This window comes from Phascolarctos cinereus, unplaced genomic scaffold (genome assembly GCF_003287225.1).
Source record: "Phascolarctos cinereus isolate Bilbo 61053 unplaced genomic scaffold, phaCin_HiC Scaffold_5;HRSCAF=322, whole genome shotgun sequence".
NCBI lineage: Eukaryota > Metazoa > Chordata > Mammalia > Diprotodontia > Phascolarctidae > Phascolarctos > Phascolarctos cinereus.
The window spans coordinates 476,354,320-476,370,402 of record NW_027555958.1 but is presented as its reverse complement, the minus strand read 5'-3'; the positions used below and the strand labels follow the sequence as shown (position 1 = coordinate 476,370,402).

The 16,083-nt window shown below is 37.8% G+C and overlaps 1 protein-coding gene across 3 annotated transcripts in view; it reads right to left on the bottom strand.

Moving 5' to 3' along the window:
• Positions 1 to 16,083, bottom strand: part of TNNI3K (TNNI3 interacting kinase) — a 340,568-nt gene that overhangs the window by 207,192 nt on the left and 117,293 nt on the right. For all 3 annotated transcript variants that reach the window (XM_078156719.1, XM_078156718.1, XM_020968575.2), the window contains exons 10-11: positions 1,268 to 1,362; positions 749 to 898 (exon numbers count right to left, since the gene is read on the bottom strand). In XM_078156719.1, coding sequence (XP_078012845.1) covers positions 749 to 898; positions 1,268 to 1,362 — 245 coding nt within the window. The remainder of the gene's footprint in view (positions 1 to 748; positions 899 to 1,267; positions 1,363 to 16,083) is intronic.

The window sequence follows — 16,083 nt, the reverse complement described above, 5'->3', positions numbered from 1 at the left end:
TTTTGTATTTCTGTGTTCACATCTGCCTTCCCCTGCTGCTCTGTAATGTTTATTTCCCAACAGTATCTCATTCTGCAAATTCAACAGATCACCACCAGCTTCTAGTCCTCTCTTCTTTGCCAACAGAGAATCACAGAGCTGGAGAGAAGTGTGAAGGCTATCAGATTCAATTGGTCTCTTAAAAAGAAACCTCTTGTTAACATAGCAGATGAGATGTACGTCAATTCTTTGCTCAAATAGCTCCAATGGGGGAAAATACCCTTTTCACAAGGAATCTTTTCCTACTTAGGCACAACATTAGCTCCTTGGGATATTATTTTTTTTTCCTGCTCATATCATGCCTAAATTTGCCTTCTCTGCAATATCTATCTATTGCCCTTTGGGCCCCATCTACCCATCTAACCCAGTTACGCTCTCTGAAACCACAAAGAAAAAGCCAGGTATCACTTTTCCATGTCAGGTCATAGAGAATCTCCAAGCCGCTATAAGTCCTTAACCCTCTCCCCACAAGATAATTGACTCTTTGATTTAAAATTAGCTTTCATAAGTTCCTTCTCTAAGTTAAGCGATGATTTCCCCAGTGATAGTCCACTTGATTGATTCAAATCCACAGAGCCCTGCTACAATATTGTGAGAGGCTATGAGAAAGTACAAGTGATGGGAGCAGAGGTGCTAGCCATGTATTTCCATAATCTATGTATTTAGTTCAAAACATTGCTTTAAGAAACAGGAGGATTAAAAAAAATACCTTTTTCATAAGCCCACATCAAACAAGTTTGCTCATCTTTTTCACCACTTGACCTGCTGGGATCACAGGCTACCAGATTCATATCAGCTCCGTTATCCAGTAAGAACTGGACCAGGCGAATGTGTCCATGGAAGCAAGCAGAGTGTAATCCTATGGGGGTAGGGGGAAGGAAGAGAAAAGCAAGAAAACCAAACATCAACCCCTGACTGCCACAAAGACAATTGTTGCCCTGTAATAGGATTGCAGCAAGAGCTATAAAGTGAGAATTGATTTCTTTAATAAAGAGTCCATCCTATTATGGGGCCAAAGCTACAATGTCATAAGCAGACAGTGTTTTCTCTGACAGCCAATCCACTTCTTGGCTCTACTGTAATTCCTAGATATAGACTGTAATTACCACCAACTCAACTTAGCAGCTTTAGGAGAATCAAGGAAGGAAAACCTCCAGAATGTCTCATTTCTCTGGGTTTGACAAGTGACAGCAAAGGGAGATGACTTGTAATTATATTGCACTCTTACCAGTGTGCCCATCTCTTCCTTGATGATTGATGCTTAGGATGTTTTGGTCAAGAAGAAATTTAACGAGTTCAATACTCTTGCCATAGGTACAAGCACTGTGAAAACACAAAACACTGGGAATGAATGTTGTGGTTTGTTCAAATGGAAGACCCTGATTGTTCTCAGATGTGGATGGGGTATCTGGAATATAGCAGGGCCACCAACAATCTCCCTTTCTGCAACCTCACTCTATGGCTCTATTTAAAATACCCTGAGATCACATTACAGGTATCAGTGTTCATATCACAGAGCTGAATTTCATTGAGGTTGAAGTTCCTTAAAAATAAACCCTTAATTTTTCCTCATACAGATCGTTTTCTAGCCCTGGCTCCCCATCTTGGGCATATGAAGTTTTGGTTTTTTTTTAATGTGTAGGAATTTACCTTAATCCATATTAAATTTCATCCTGTTAGATTTGGCCCAATTTCTATCCTATTGGTTCCTTTTTGAGTCCAGATTTTATTATCTCGTATGTCCAATTTGGTATGTATATCATTAATGGATTCATCCAAGCTACTGATAAAATGAAGAACACTAGATTGCAAGGACAGGTAATTAGGCACACTACTTAAGAACTGCAGGAATGCATCAGTCGAGTAGTTTCAAGGTTTTGAGGATAATGTTGAAAGGAAGTAGTTTTAATCTTAATATGAGGAAGAACTTTCTAACAATTGGGGCTTTCCAAAAATAGAATCACTTGCATCAGGAAGCAGCAGGATATCCTTTACTGGAGGTCTTCCAACAAAGGTCAGAGGATCACTTATCAGGTATGCTGTCTCAGGGATCTTTCAAAATCCAGGTTTTGAACTAGATGGCTTCTGAAGTCCCTTGGAAACCAAGATTCTGTGACTTTGGGTAACACCATTCAACCAGCTCCAAATCCATTCAGTTTTACTATCATGTGATGTATATCTTTCTGTCTTGTTCTGGGCATCATCTTTTTGGCATGGCATTGGCAGAATTAAGTACATTTATAGGGTGAGCATGTTGGGGAGAGGACTAGATATGATGCCAAATAAGGATCATTTGAATAAATTAGCGTTGTTTATCCAAGAGAAGAGGAGACATCTTGGAGATATGGTGCAGGTACTCATGATAAGTGCCTTCAAATATTTGAGTCCCATTATGTGGAATCAGTTGCTTAATACAAATTTATTTAGCACCTGTAAACCAATCCAGTATCTTTGCCAAGAAAACCCCAAATGGTCGCAAAGAGTTGGACATAACAGAAAAACAACTCAATAACAACAAAATTGGTCCAGACACTGTGCTAAGCATTGGGAATATAAATAATAGCAAATACAGCCCCTGTTCTCAAGGAATTCACATTTGGGATGCAGTGAAGGTGTCATATATGTAAAAAACAAAACCAAAAAAAATGTACAAACAAGCTATATACAAGACAAATTAGAGATAATGAAAAGAATGAAGGCATTAGCACTGAGGGGGAATCAGGAAAATCACGAAAGCCTTCTTGTAGAAGGTGGGAAGGAAATCAAGGAAACTAGGAAGAGGAGGTGAGGAAAGAGAAGATTCCAGGCATGAGAGGCAACTAATGAAAATGCCCAGAGTTAGAAGATGGTATGCCTTATGCGAAGAACAACAAGAAAGTCAGTGTTACTGGATCACAGAGTATGTTGAGGTGAGTGGGTTTAGAAGACTGGAAAGGTAAAACTGGGTCAGGTTATGAAAGGCTTTAAAAGCCAAATAGAAGATGTTACATTTGATGCTTGAGGCAATATGGCACCACTGGAATTTTTAAGTAGCAGTGATTTAAGCAAATCACTTTGATAGCTGCCTAAATGGGGAGAAGTTTGAGGCAGGGAGACCAATCCTCAGGCTATTACCATGGTCCAGTTGTAAGTGGATGAAGGTCTATGACAGGGTAGTAGCAGTTTAAGAAGAGACAAGGGGGTGTATTTGAGAAATGTTGCAAAGGTGATATCAACAGTCCTTGGTGAGTGATTGGAGACTAAAAGTAAGAGAATGTAAAGAGTTGAGGATGACCCTTAAGTTGTGAGTCTGTGTGATTAGGAGGATTGTGGCACCCTCAATAGTAATAAGGAAGTTAAGAGGAAGGAGGGTCTTTGGAAAGCAAAAAACATAATGAGTTCACTTTTGAACATGCTGACTTTGAGATATGCAAGGAACACTAGGTTTTAGATGCCCGATAGGTAGGCGGTAATGCAAAACTGCAGGTTAGGAGAGAGGTTAGGGCTGGAAAAGTAGATTTGAGAATAGTCACCATAGCCATAACAGTTGAATTCATGGGAGCTGATGAGATCACCGAGCAAAATAGTCAAGAGGAAAAAGGGAAGAGGGCCCAGGGCAGATGGATTAGACTTCTCTTTCTTGGTTCTGGGATCAATATCTAGAAATAATAGAGAAATCAATAGAACTTTGAAGTTCAGAAAGTCTTCCTAATAATTAAAGCTATCCCGAACTTGAAGTGCTGGCATCCAGATGCTGTGTGCTGCTCTTGACTGGAGCTCTTCAACGTAAACCTAGGTGAAAGACTGATGGTTCAGAGATGTTTTGGAGGGGATTTCTATTGAGATATATGGACTAGATGACATCTGAGATGCTTTTAAACTGTAGAATTCTGGGAATCTTGTTGGATTGTGAGCTCCTCAAAGGCAGGGGCTATCTTCTGCTTCTCTTTGCATCCTGAGTGCTTAGTTGTGTGCCTGGCACATAGTACATACGATAAATGCTTATTGCTGGACTAAATGACTGAAGTTTTGTTACCCAAAGAACTAGGGTGAATGCACACTTGTTGATGAGCCATCTATATTCATAGAATAGCATGTGTGACTGCTATTCAAACAGCCCAAAGATTCTTATGCCAGACCATCAGAAAAATGGCATTAGATTCCTAGGATTTCGGTACTGAGTATTTCTTGGCAAATATATTCATATTTATTCCATTTTTTCCTAAAGGGGAAAATCATGGTAAGAGTTTCTTTTTTAACTTTTTTTTAAAAAACTTTTTACATACAGGACCTACTTGGATATTTGAAGTAAAGGGGAAGAATTCAAGGAAGCTCCCTAGGGTTCCAGCCAACCCCAATTATTCCAGCCTGAATACATACATACATCCTCCCACCAGTGAATATGGCCATAGAGTTTTCATTAGGTGAGAATACTTGAAAATACTCTTTTGAGGGACAGTCAAGGTCCTCATAGACCTCAAAAGCAGGGGTAAGCCTGCATACTGCCCTAGTCACCTAAATAGAAGAATGATAACTCTAATCAAGCCACCAATCCCCCAATCAGTACCAGAACCAAATAGTAACATAAATTCCAAAATCAAGAAATAGGGTGGAAAAATGAGCAAACAGAAAGACAGATAGATGGATAGACAGATAGAATAAGCATAAAAAGCTACTATAGTGACAAGAAAGATCAACACACAAACCCAGAAGAAGACAATGAAGTCAAAATGGCTACAAGCAAAGCATCAAAGAAAAATATGAATTGGACAGAAACCCAACCAGAATTCTTGGAGCTAAAAATGATTTTAAAACTCAAATAAGAGTGGTAGGAGACAAATTAGGTAAAGAAAAAAGATGAAAATTATGAAAAGACAATAGTTTGGTAAAAGAGTTACAAACATATGAAAAAAATAATACTTTAAAAAACAGAATTGGCCAAAAAAAGAGGTAAAAAAATTCATTGATGAAAATAACTTTTTAAAAAGCAGAATTAGCTAAATGGGGGAAAGAGGTACCAAAGCTCACTGAAGAGAATGATTCCTTGAAAATTAAAATTGGGCAAGTATAAGTTAGTGACTCTGTAAGACATCAAGAAACAATAAAACAAAGTCAACAGAATGAAAGATTTGAACAAAATGTGAAATATCTCTTTTAGAAAATAATTACCTAGAAAATAGATTGAGGAGAAATAATTTAAGAATTATTAGACTACCTAAAAGCCATGATAAAAGAAAGAGTCTACACATTATATTCTAAGGAAAATGCACTTATCTTAGAACAAGAAAGTAAAATAGACATTAAAAGAATCTGCCAATCACCAGCTGAAAGAGATTTCAAACTCCCAGGAATATTACAGCCAAGTTGCAGATCTCCTGGGTCAAAGAGAAAATACCTCTGTCATGATAAAAAGAGATAAAGATAAATGGAGGAAAATAGGATGGAGGGAAATGGACAGTTAATGTGAATGTGAATGGGATGAACTCACCCATAAAACAGAAGTGGATAGTAGAATGTATTAGAAATCAAAATCCAACAATATGCTACTTACAAGAAATACACTTGAAACAGAGAGACACATAGAGTTAAAATAAGGGTCTATGCTTCAGTCGAAGTTTAAAAAAGGCAGGAGTAGAGGCGCAGCCAAGATGGAGGAGTGAAAGCAGTGACTTGCTTGAGCTCTCCCCCCAAACCCCTCCAAACACTCATAAAAAATGGCTCTAAACAAATTCTGAAGCAGCAGAACCCACAAAAAGACAGAGTGAAACAAATTTCCAGCCCAAGACAACCTAGATGGTTGATCAGAAAGGTGTATTGTGCTGGGCTGGGAGCGCAGCGCAGAGAGGTGTGGGTGCGCAGGCTGCAGCGAACCTGGAACAGGCCTTAGAGGACTGAATCTGGGGCAGCTGTGGAGGTTTGAGACTCCTCAATCCACCAATGCCAAAGACAAATTAGAAGGTCAGTGGGAAAAGTCTGTTTCTGTCAGTGACTGAGAAAGGAAGGAGGGGTTTCAGCTCCATTCCCCAAGAGTGTGGCCCTGTGGGGGGGCAGCTGCTTCCCAAGCTTCTGGACCACAGACTGAGGGGGAATCCAGTGGCTAATCAGAGAGGGATTGCAGGGATCTCTTTGCCAGTGCTGAGGCAGGAATCTCTTGCTTTGCCTGTGTTTGGATCTGGGCCACAGTTCTGGGCAGCGGTGCTGGGGTGACGAGGAGCTCTGGCGTTGTGGAGCTTGTAGTGGTTGTGGAGAGGAGTCCCTCCTCACAGTTACAGGACAGAAAGAAGTACTTGTAGTTGCAGGCCAGGAAAGGAGTAAACACCTTGCCCCTTATCATACCACCTTGGAAGAACTGAAAATTTACAGGTCCCTACAAGTATCTCTGACAACAGCTGTACAAACCCCCTAAGCTTGGGACAGTACATTCTCCACATTGGAAGCAGATTCGTACCTTAACAAAGAGTTTAAAACTCAAGTAATTGGCCAGGATCATGAACAAGAAGTGCAAAAAGAGTCAGACTATATTATCTTACTTTGGTGAAAAAGAAGACCAAAATATACAACCAGAAGAAGAAAACAAAGTCAAAGTCCCTACATCCAAAGCCTCCAAGAAAAAATATGAATTGGTCCCAGACCATGGAAGAGCTCAAAAAACGATTTTGAGAAGCAAGTTAGAGAAGTAGAAAGAAAAACTGAGAGTGATGCTAAAGGAGACCCAAAAAAATACTGAAGAAAATAACACCTTAAAAAATAGCCTAACCCAAATGGCAAAAGAGGTCCAAAAAGCCAATGAGGAGAAAAATGCCCTAAAAAGAAAAATTGGCCAGATGGAAAAGGAAGTCCAAAAGCTTACTGAAGAAAATACTTCCTTAAAAATTAGAATAGAGCAATTGGAAGATAGTGACTTTATGAGAAATCATGACACAGTAGAACAAATCCAAAAGAATGAAAAATTAGAAAACAATGTGAAATATCTCATTGGAAAAACAACTGACCTGGAAAATAGATCCAGGAAGAGAATTTAAAAATTATTGGACTATCTGAAAGCCATGATCAAAAGAAGAGCCTAGACATCATCTTTCAAGAAATTATCAAGGAAAACTGCCCTGATATTAGAACCAGAGGGCAAAATAGAAATTGAAAGAATCCACAGATCTCCTCCTGAAAGAGATCCCCAAAGGAAAACTCCTAGGAATATTGTAGCCAAATTCCAGAGTTCCCAGGTCAAAAAGAAAATATTACAAGCTGCCAGAAGGAAACATTCAAGTATGGAAACACAATCAGGATAACACAAGATTTAGCAGCTTCTACATTAAAGGACACAGGGCATGGAATATAATATTCCGGAGGGCAAAGGAGATAGGATTACAACCAAGAATCACCTACCCAGCAAAACTGAGTATAATCCTTCAGGGGAAAAAATGGTCATTCAGTGAAATAGAGGACTTTCAAGCATTCTTGATGAAAAGACCAGAGCTGAATAGAAAATTTGACTTTCAAATACAGGACTCAAGTGGAACATGAAGAGGTAAACAGGAAAGAGAAATCATAAGAGACTTATTAAGATTGAACTGTTTACATTCCTGCATGGAAAAGATATTTATAACTCATGAGACCTTTGTCAGTATCAGGGTAGTTGGAGGAAAAAATTATATGTATGTATATGTAGATAGATAGATAGAGGGCACAGGGTGAACTGAAGATTAAGGGGTCATATCTGGAGAATAAAATTAAGGGATGAGAGAGGATTATACTCGGAGAAGAAGAAAGGGAGAGGTAGAATGGGGTAAATTATCTCACACAAAAAAAAAACAGAAAAGTCTCTTACAGTGGAAGGGGAAACAGGGGAAGGTGAGAGGGAATGAGTGAATCTTATTCTCATAGGATTTGGCTTAAGGAGGGAATAACATACACATTCAATTGGGTATGGAAATCTGTCTTACCCTACAGGAAAATAGGGGGGAAAGGGGACAAGAGAGCAGGGGGATGATAGAGAGGAGGGCAGATTGGGAAAGGGGTTAATCAGAAGTAAATACTTCTGAGGAGAGACAGGGTCAAAAGAAAGAATAGAATAAATGGGAGGGCAGGATAGGATTAAGGGAAATAGAGTTAGTTTTTCACAACATGTCTGCTATGGACATGTTTTGCATAACTGCACATGTACAACTTATATTGAGTTGCTTGCCTTTTCAATGAGGGTGGGTGGGGAGGGAGGACTGGGAAATAAATATAGGAAATGGGGTACAGAAGTCTATCCTACCCTACAGGAAAATAGAAGGGGAAGGGGATAAGAGAAGGGGAGAGAGATAGAAGAGAGGACAGAGTAGAGGAAGGGATATTCAGAATGCATGACATCTTGGGGTGGGGGAAGAGGGGAGACGGGGTGAAAATTTGGAACTCAAAAACTTGTGGAAGGGAATGTTGAAAACTAAAAATAAATAAATTTATATGAAAAATAAAAAAAGACAGGAGTAACAATCATGATTTCAGACAGAGCAAAAGCAAAAATAGACCTAATTAAAAAGGATAAGAAGGGAAACTATATCTTTCTAAAATGAACCATAGACAATGAAGTAATATCAATAATGAATATATATGCACCAAATGGAATAGCATCCAAATTCTTAAGGGAAAATTTGAATGAATCGCAGGAGAAAATAGTAAAACCATACAAGTGGGGGACCTCCACTTTCCCCTCTCAGAGCTCAAGAAATCTAATCATATAGTAAATAAAAAAAGAAGTCAAGGAAAGAAATAAAATTTTGGAAAATTTACATACAATAGACCTCTGGATAAAATTGAAAGGGAAGAGAAGGGAGCATATCTTTTTTCTCAGCTGTACATGGAAACTTCACAAAAAGAAGTGACCATGTGAGGCATAAAAGTTTCTCAACCAAGTACAGAAAAGCAAAAAATATTAAACGCACCTTTTCCACACCATAATAAAATAAAATTACATTTAAAAAGGACTATGGAAGCATAGATTAAAAATTATTTTGAAACTAAATAATCTGATTCTAAAGAATGAAGGGGTTAAAGAAATCATAGAAACAATCAACAATTTTATTAAAAAAGCATAACAGGAGACAACATTCTAAAATTTGTGGGTTGCAGCCAAAGCAGTAGTTAGGGGAAAATTTATATCTTTAGACATGTACACCAAGAAAAGAGAATAATGGTAGATCAGTGAAGTGGGCATACGATAAACAAAAAGAAAACCAGAAAAAAGAACAAATTAAAAATCCCCAATTAAACACCAAAATGGAAACACTGAAAATAGAAAGATTAATAAAATTTAAAGTAAAAAAAAATGATCTGATAAATAAAACAGATCTGGTTTTATGAAAGATATCAATAAAATAGATAAACCATTGATTAATTTGATAAAAAGAAAGGAAAAAATCAAATTGCTACTATCAAAAATAAAAAAGGGTTAATGCACCACACATGAAAATGAAATTAAAGCAATGTTTAGGCGTTATTTTGCCCAAGTATATGACAGTAAACGGAAAATCTAAGTGGAGTGGATGGATATTTACAAAAATATAAACTGCTCAGATTAACAGAAGAGAAAAATAACCTCATCTTGGAAAAAATAAATTGAATAATAAGCTCCCTAAGAAAAATTCACCAAGACCAGATGATTTGCAAGTGAATTCTACCAAACATTTAAGTCACAATTAATATCAATACTGTATAAATTATTTGAAAAAAATAGGTTAAGAAATCCTACCAAATTCCTTTTATGACACAAATATGGTGCTGATACCTAAACCAGGAAGAGCAAAAAATAGAGAAATAAAACTATAGACCAAGTTTCATTAATTATTATTAATGCAAAAAAAATCACATAAAATATGAGCAAGGGAATTACAGCATGATATCACAAAGATCATACACTACAACCAGATAGAATTCATACCAGGAATGTAGGATTTGTTCAATATTAGGAAAATTACCAGCATAATTGACCATACAAATAACAAAAAATAGTAATGATCATATGATTATCTCAATAGATGCAGAAAAAAGCATTTGATAGAGTATGTCATTGCTATTAAAAACACTAGAAAGCATAGGGATAAATGGAGCCTTTCTTAAAATGATACAGTTGTTCCATCTATCGAAACTCATCAGCAAGCATTATCTGTAATGGGGATAAATTTTCTCAGTAGGATCAGAGATGAAGCAAAGATGTCCATTATCACCACTATTATTCAATATTGTACTAGAAATGCTAGCAAAAGCAATAATGCAAGAAAAAAAGGTGAAGAATAAAATAAGCAATAAGGAAACCAAAATGTCATTCTTTGCAGATATGATGGTATGCTTAGACAACTAAAGAGTGTCAGTTTAAAAAGTAGTTGAAACAATTAATAACTTTAGCACAGTTGCAGGATATAAAATAAACCCACATAAATCATTAGCATTCCTATATATTACTAGCAAAACCCAGTGTCAAGAGAAAGAAGAGAAAATCCACTTAAACTACCTGCAGACAATATAAAATACTTGGGAATCCACCTGACAAGAGAAACCCAGGAACTATATGATCACAACACTTTTTGCACAAATAAAGTCAGATCTAAACAACTGGAGAAATATTAATTGCTCATAGGCAGGCCAAGCCAATACAATAAAAATGACAACTCTACCTAAGCTAATTTCTCTATTTAGTATCATGTCACACTACCAAAAATTATTTTATAGAGCTAGAAAAAAATAATAACAAAATTCGACTAGAAAAACAAAAGATCAAGAATATCAAGATAATCAATGCAGAAAAGCAGAAAGGAAGGCTGCCTAGCAGCTCCAGATTTCCAACTGTATAATGAAGTGGCAATCATCAAAACACTCTGGTACTGGCTAAGGAATAGAATGGTGGACCAGTGGAACAGATTAGGTACATAATATACAGTAGTAAGTGACCACGGTAATCTAGTGTTTAATAAACCCAAAGATTCTAGATTGTGAGGTAAGAACTCAACATTTGATAAAAATTCTAAGAAAACTGGAAAGTAGTTTGGCAAAAACTATGTGGTAACCAACATCTCACACCATATACCAGAATAAGATCAAAATGGATAAATAATTTAGATATAAAGGATGATATCATAAGTAAATTAGGGGCACGTGGAAAAAATGTTTCTGTCAGTGGATAAGAGAAGAGTTTATGACCAAGCACGAGATAGAGAGCATAATGGGAAGTAAAATAATTTTAATTACATGAAATTAGAAGGTAAAACTAATGGAGCCAAAATTAAAAGGAAAATTGGAAACCCCCCAAAAAACAGAACAAAAAACAAAACAAAACAAAAACATTTAGAGTAAGTTACTCTTATGAAGGCCTAATTTCTAAAATATATGAAGAATTGAGCCAAATTTATTTTAAAAAAGCTGTTTCTCAGCTGCTAAATATTTAAAGGATATGAAGAGTTTCACTAGAAGAAATCAAAGCTATTACTAGTCACATGAAAAAATGCTCTAAATCATTACTGATTAGAGAAATATAAATTAAAATATCTCTGATATACTAGCACACACCTATCAGACTGGTTAACGTGACACAAAAGGAAAATGACTAATAGTAGAGAGGATTTTAAAAAAATGGGACACTAATGTGCTGTTGTTGTAGTTGTGAACTGAACCAATGTTCTGGAGAACAACTTGCAAGTCTGCCAAAAGAGCCATAAAACTGTGCATGCCCTTTGAGCAAGCAATATCGCTACCATACCCCATGAGATAAAAAAGGAAGAAGAACATATTTACACAAAAGTGTCTCGAAGCAGCTCTTTTTGTGGTGGCAAAGAATTGGGAACTGGCGGGTGCTCACTGATTGTGGAACGCCTGAACAAGTTTTCGCCTGTGATTGTGATGGAGTACTATTGTGCTCTAAGAAATGATGATTTCAAGATATTTTCAGAAAAATTTGGGAAGACTCATATGAACTCATGCAAAACAAAGTGAGCAGAATCAAGGAAACTTTGCCCACAGTCACAACGATATTGCAAGTATGATCAACTGTGAAAGTCTTAGCTGCTTTGATGAAGGCAATGCTCCAAGACAATTCCAAAGGTCCCAGGGCGAAAAAATGCTGCCCACCTCCAGATAGAAAACTGCTGAATCAGAATGCAGATTGAAGCAGACTTTCTACACTTTATTTTTCTTGTTTTCTTTTTGCAACATGGCTAATATGGGAAATGGTTTGCATGACTTCACATGTAGAATTGATGTCACATTGCTTGCCTTCTCAAGAAAGGGGGAGGAATGGAAGGGGGGAATTTGGAACTCAAAAATTTTTTAAATGATTTTTGTTTTTTACATGTAACTGGTAAATATTTAATTAAATAAATTTTATATATGTATATATATAAATACTCAATAGTTTCTACCTTCCTGGTACCTAATGTGTAGGTCAAGCTCTTGTAGTAGAAGGGTCATACATCATGTGAGCAACACATACAAAAAAGCATTGGGAGCTATTATACTAACTATTGATTGAAGGTTCCTAATTTTGGAATCAAGTGTCATGTTAGTTGCAATGCTACAGAAAAAGATGCTTGTTCATGAAAGCCTTTTGCTCCGAACTTTAGTGTAGAGGCAAGGAGCCATGGGTGTTTGGAGTAGGTAGCTTTGGTAAGTGATCACTTCAAATCAGGGCAGCTTTTTCAATGCAGACTTTAGCATTCCAGAGTTTATGCAAAGGAAATATCTAACTAGGAGTGTAATTTAAATAAAGCTGGACAGACCATTATTAAATTTATAATTTTAAGAGAAAAAACTGAAAAAGAAAAATATCATGAATAATGTTGAACCCAAAACACTGGTGGCCAAATATCTTCCACCAGTCGACTTCATTCCACTTAGTCTGTGAAATTCAATTGTTATAAATATAATCCTTTTGGTCTTAATGGTTGCTCAGTCTCCACATGTCAAAGTCCAAATGTGTCTGGGAGAAGTAAACCCCTTAGTAAGACTTGGGTAATTCTAATAACTCATTTATGGTTTACTTTATAGCCACAAGATGATATCACAATTCCATGAGATAGGCAATGTGCATACTGCTTACATGCTGAGGTTGGAATGAGGAAGGCCTCTGTTCTACTCCTGTCTCTTACACATGTTGACTATGTGACACTGGGCATATCCCTTAACTTCTCCAAGCTTCAGTCTCCTTATCTGCAAGGTGAGATCAGGAGCTCCCTGAGGCATGCTCACAGGTCACAGGGAGGCTCAAGCTGCTTTGAAAACAATCTGGATTGTCTCAGCTTGATCAATGGTCACATTGAAGATGAGAGGGGTGGAGTAACTGACTACATGTCGCACAGTTTGAATGTGGCTGAGTTAGATGGGAACCAAAGGCTCAAAAACAGGTTTTCAAAGGCCAGAGCTCTTTCTGTTGCTTCCCATAAACAAAGTTCTGGTGAGACAGCAGCCACGGCAAAGGTCTGGGAAAGAGCTGAGAGTAGAGAAAGTAGTACCAAAGACACTCTGAGGAAGAAGGCAAAAGCAAATTATTGACTCACAATTCCACCTAAGCTTGGCTCTGTGGCTGCATCGGGTTCTGAACAAAACTCCTGAAAGCTGGGCTTCTGAGTAGGAATTCTGAGTAGGAAGGACAAAACCAGGTCATAAGAAAGCCTCTCAACTATCTGTCTATTTGGGATATAGCCCCATCATAGAGTGCTGACAATAGATCACTGGGTCCATTACAGTATAATCTAAAAAGCATTTATTAAGTGCCTACTGTGACCCTAAATCACTGCACTAAATGATGGGAATAACAAAGCCAAAATGAAAGACAGTTCCTGCCCTCAAGGAACTTACATCTTGCTTGTGGTGGTGGGGGTGAGGGAGAGACCAGATGTAAATAAATAAATATGTATGTAAGAGGTCATTGTGGAGAAAGTACCAAGGCTTAGGGGAATCAGGAAAGGTCTCCTGTAAGTCATAGCACATGAGCTGAACTGAGGCATCCAAGAAGTCTGGATAACATCTGAATTACGTCTTAGGAATAAAAGCATGATAGTGTCCACAGCCTACATCTCTAAAGATGTATTTGTCACCTACTGTGGGGAAGGTGGATGTAGTGCAGTGAAGAGAATGTTGGCCCTAGAGACAGGAGATGTCTGCTCCAAATCCCCACCTCTGACAGGTTCAAGAGCATGTGGGACCTTGGGTTAGTCACAACCACTTAGACTAATTTTCCGATGTCTCTGGATTATGACATTTACAAGACAAGGTTTTATGAAACTCAAATGAAAGAGTCTTTGTAAAGTTCTCCATAAAGATGTATTGTTAGTTACCTTATGTATACTCTTTGTTTACTTGTATGTGATGCACTTTTCCCTTTAGCATGCCAACGCTCCAGTGCCTAACACAGTGCCTGATACTCAATAGATGCTGAGTAAATGCTTGTTGATTGATTCCCATAGGCCAAAAGAGTTTCAGATTGTAAGTAATCATTGTAATTCAACAAGATTTTTCTCCCCTGAATGTACACCTAGACAACGCATGGCATCGATGACCGACAAATAATAAGAACCTGGTATGCCTGGGCTAAGACCAAAGAGCCTAAGGAAGAATAATGTTTTGCTGTCTTCTTATGGGCTAATCAGTACTGAATAACTGCCAGACTGAACACAGTTCAAGGCATGTTTACTCCCAAAACATGAATAATTAAGACAGGACGGCCAACTCTGATGAGGAAATGGATTGTGAACCAACTTAAATTGTGACTTTACACCAGCTACATTGGCAGTAGAGCAGAAGGCACTTCACACATCTCTGGTACCAACGGGCTTCATGGGGATGGATGGTGTGGTGAGCTCCTCCAGGATGGAGACTCTTTGGCCTCTTTTCTTATCCCTAGGGCTTAGCACACTACCTGGCACATAGTAGGCACTTAATAAATGTTTACTGAATTGAATTGAAAGTGGGGAAATTTGGCACCAACCGCTCTTAGATGTGCCATCATCTTCCTTTGATTGGTTGCTGTTTGATCATTAAGACAAATCCAGAAGTCTCTGTGTGAATTGAGGGCTCCTCATATTGGTTCTTCCTTTATGTAAATACAAGGACACTTAGTTTGGAGATGCAGGACCTGAGTTTGAATCTTGGCTCTGCCATTTACTAGGTAGGGGACCCCAGGTATGTCCCTTAACCTCCTTGGACTTCAGTTTCTTAATCTGTAAAGATGAGGAGGTTGATTAGATTATGCATGTTGCCAACTATCAAAAAAAATCTATGATTCTACAACACTTCCTCTGGGCTACTTCCTTACACCCGCATCTTGCACTGACTTGCAGGGTGGGGGGTGGAGGGTATTACTACTCTCACGGTGTAATGATTAACCATGTGTGACTACCTTCCTATAACTACATCAGCTGAGTTGGAGGAGAGCCTCCAAAACCAGCTCCCTTACTAATCAACGATCCAAAGTATACTATGAAAATGCATTTACTCTATTATTCATTAATGCAGTTAAAATAATATGGGGTATGCCGATGAACAACTTCCAAAAAAGTACTCTAACCAGAGGTGGTCAGCCAGCTTAAGAATGTGCACACAGACCTCTAACCCCGATACACTTCTATTCCAGATACTTTTAAGACTTTTTTTGCATACTGAGTACAAGTTTAATTCCTTTTCCTGGCATTGCAGGCTCTCTACAAATTGGTATCACCTTATCTTTTCTACCTTAATTCATATAACCACCTGCATACATAGTATGTGCTAGTCAAACCAATATGACTTTTTTTCCCTGCAGACATCATGCACCTTGTATTTGCTCATGCCATTGTCTCTGCTGGTTGTCCTTCCTTGCCAGTTGACATTCTATCCACTCTTTAAAGTTTAACTCAAAGGCCAAAACCTTCATAAACCTTCATGATTTCTACCATCAGTCATATTCCTTGGGCTTCAGAGACTGTTTTTCAACTCTCCAATCAACAACCAATGAATCAGTCAGTCAAGAAGCATTTGCTGAGTGCCTAATGTATGTGTGGCAGTAGGCTATTCAAGGTGACTGGGATAACAAGAGAAAGATGAAAAACATTCTGCCCTCAA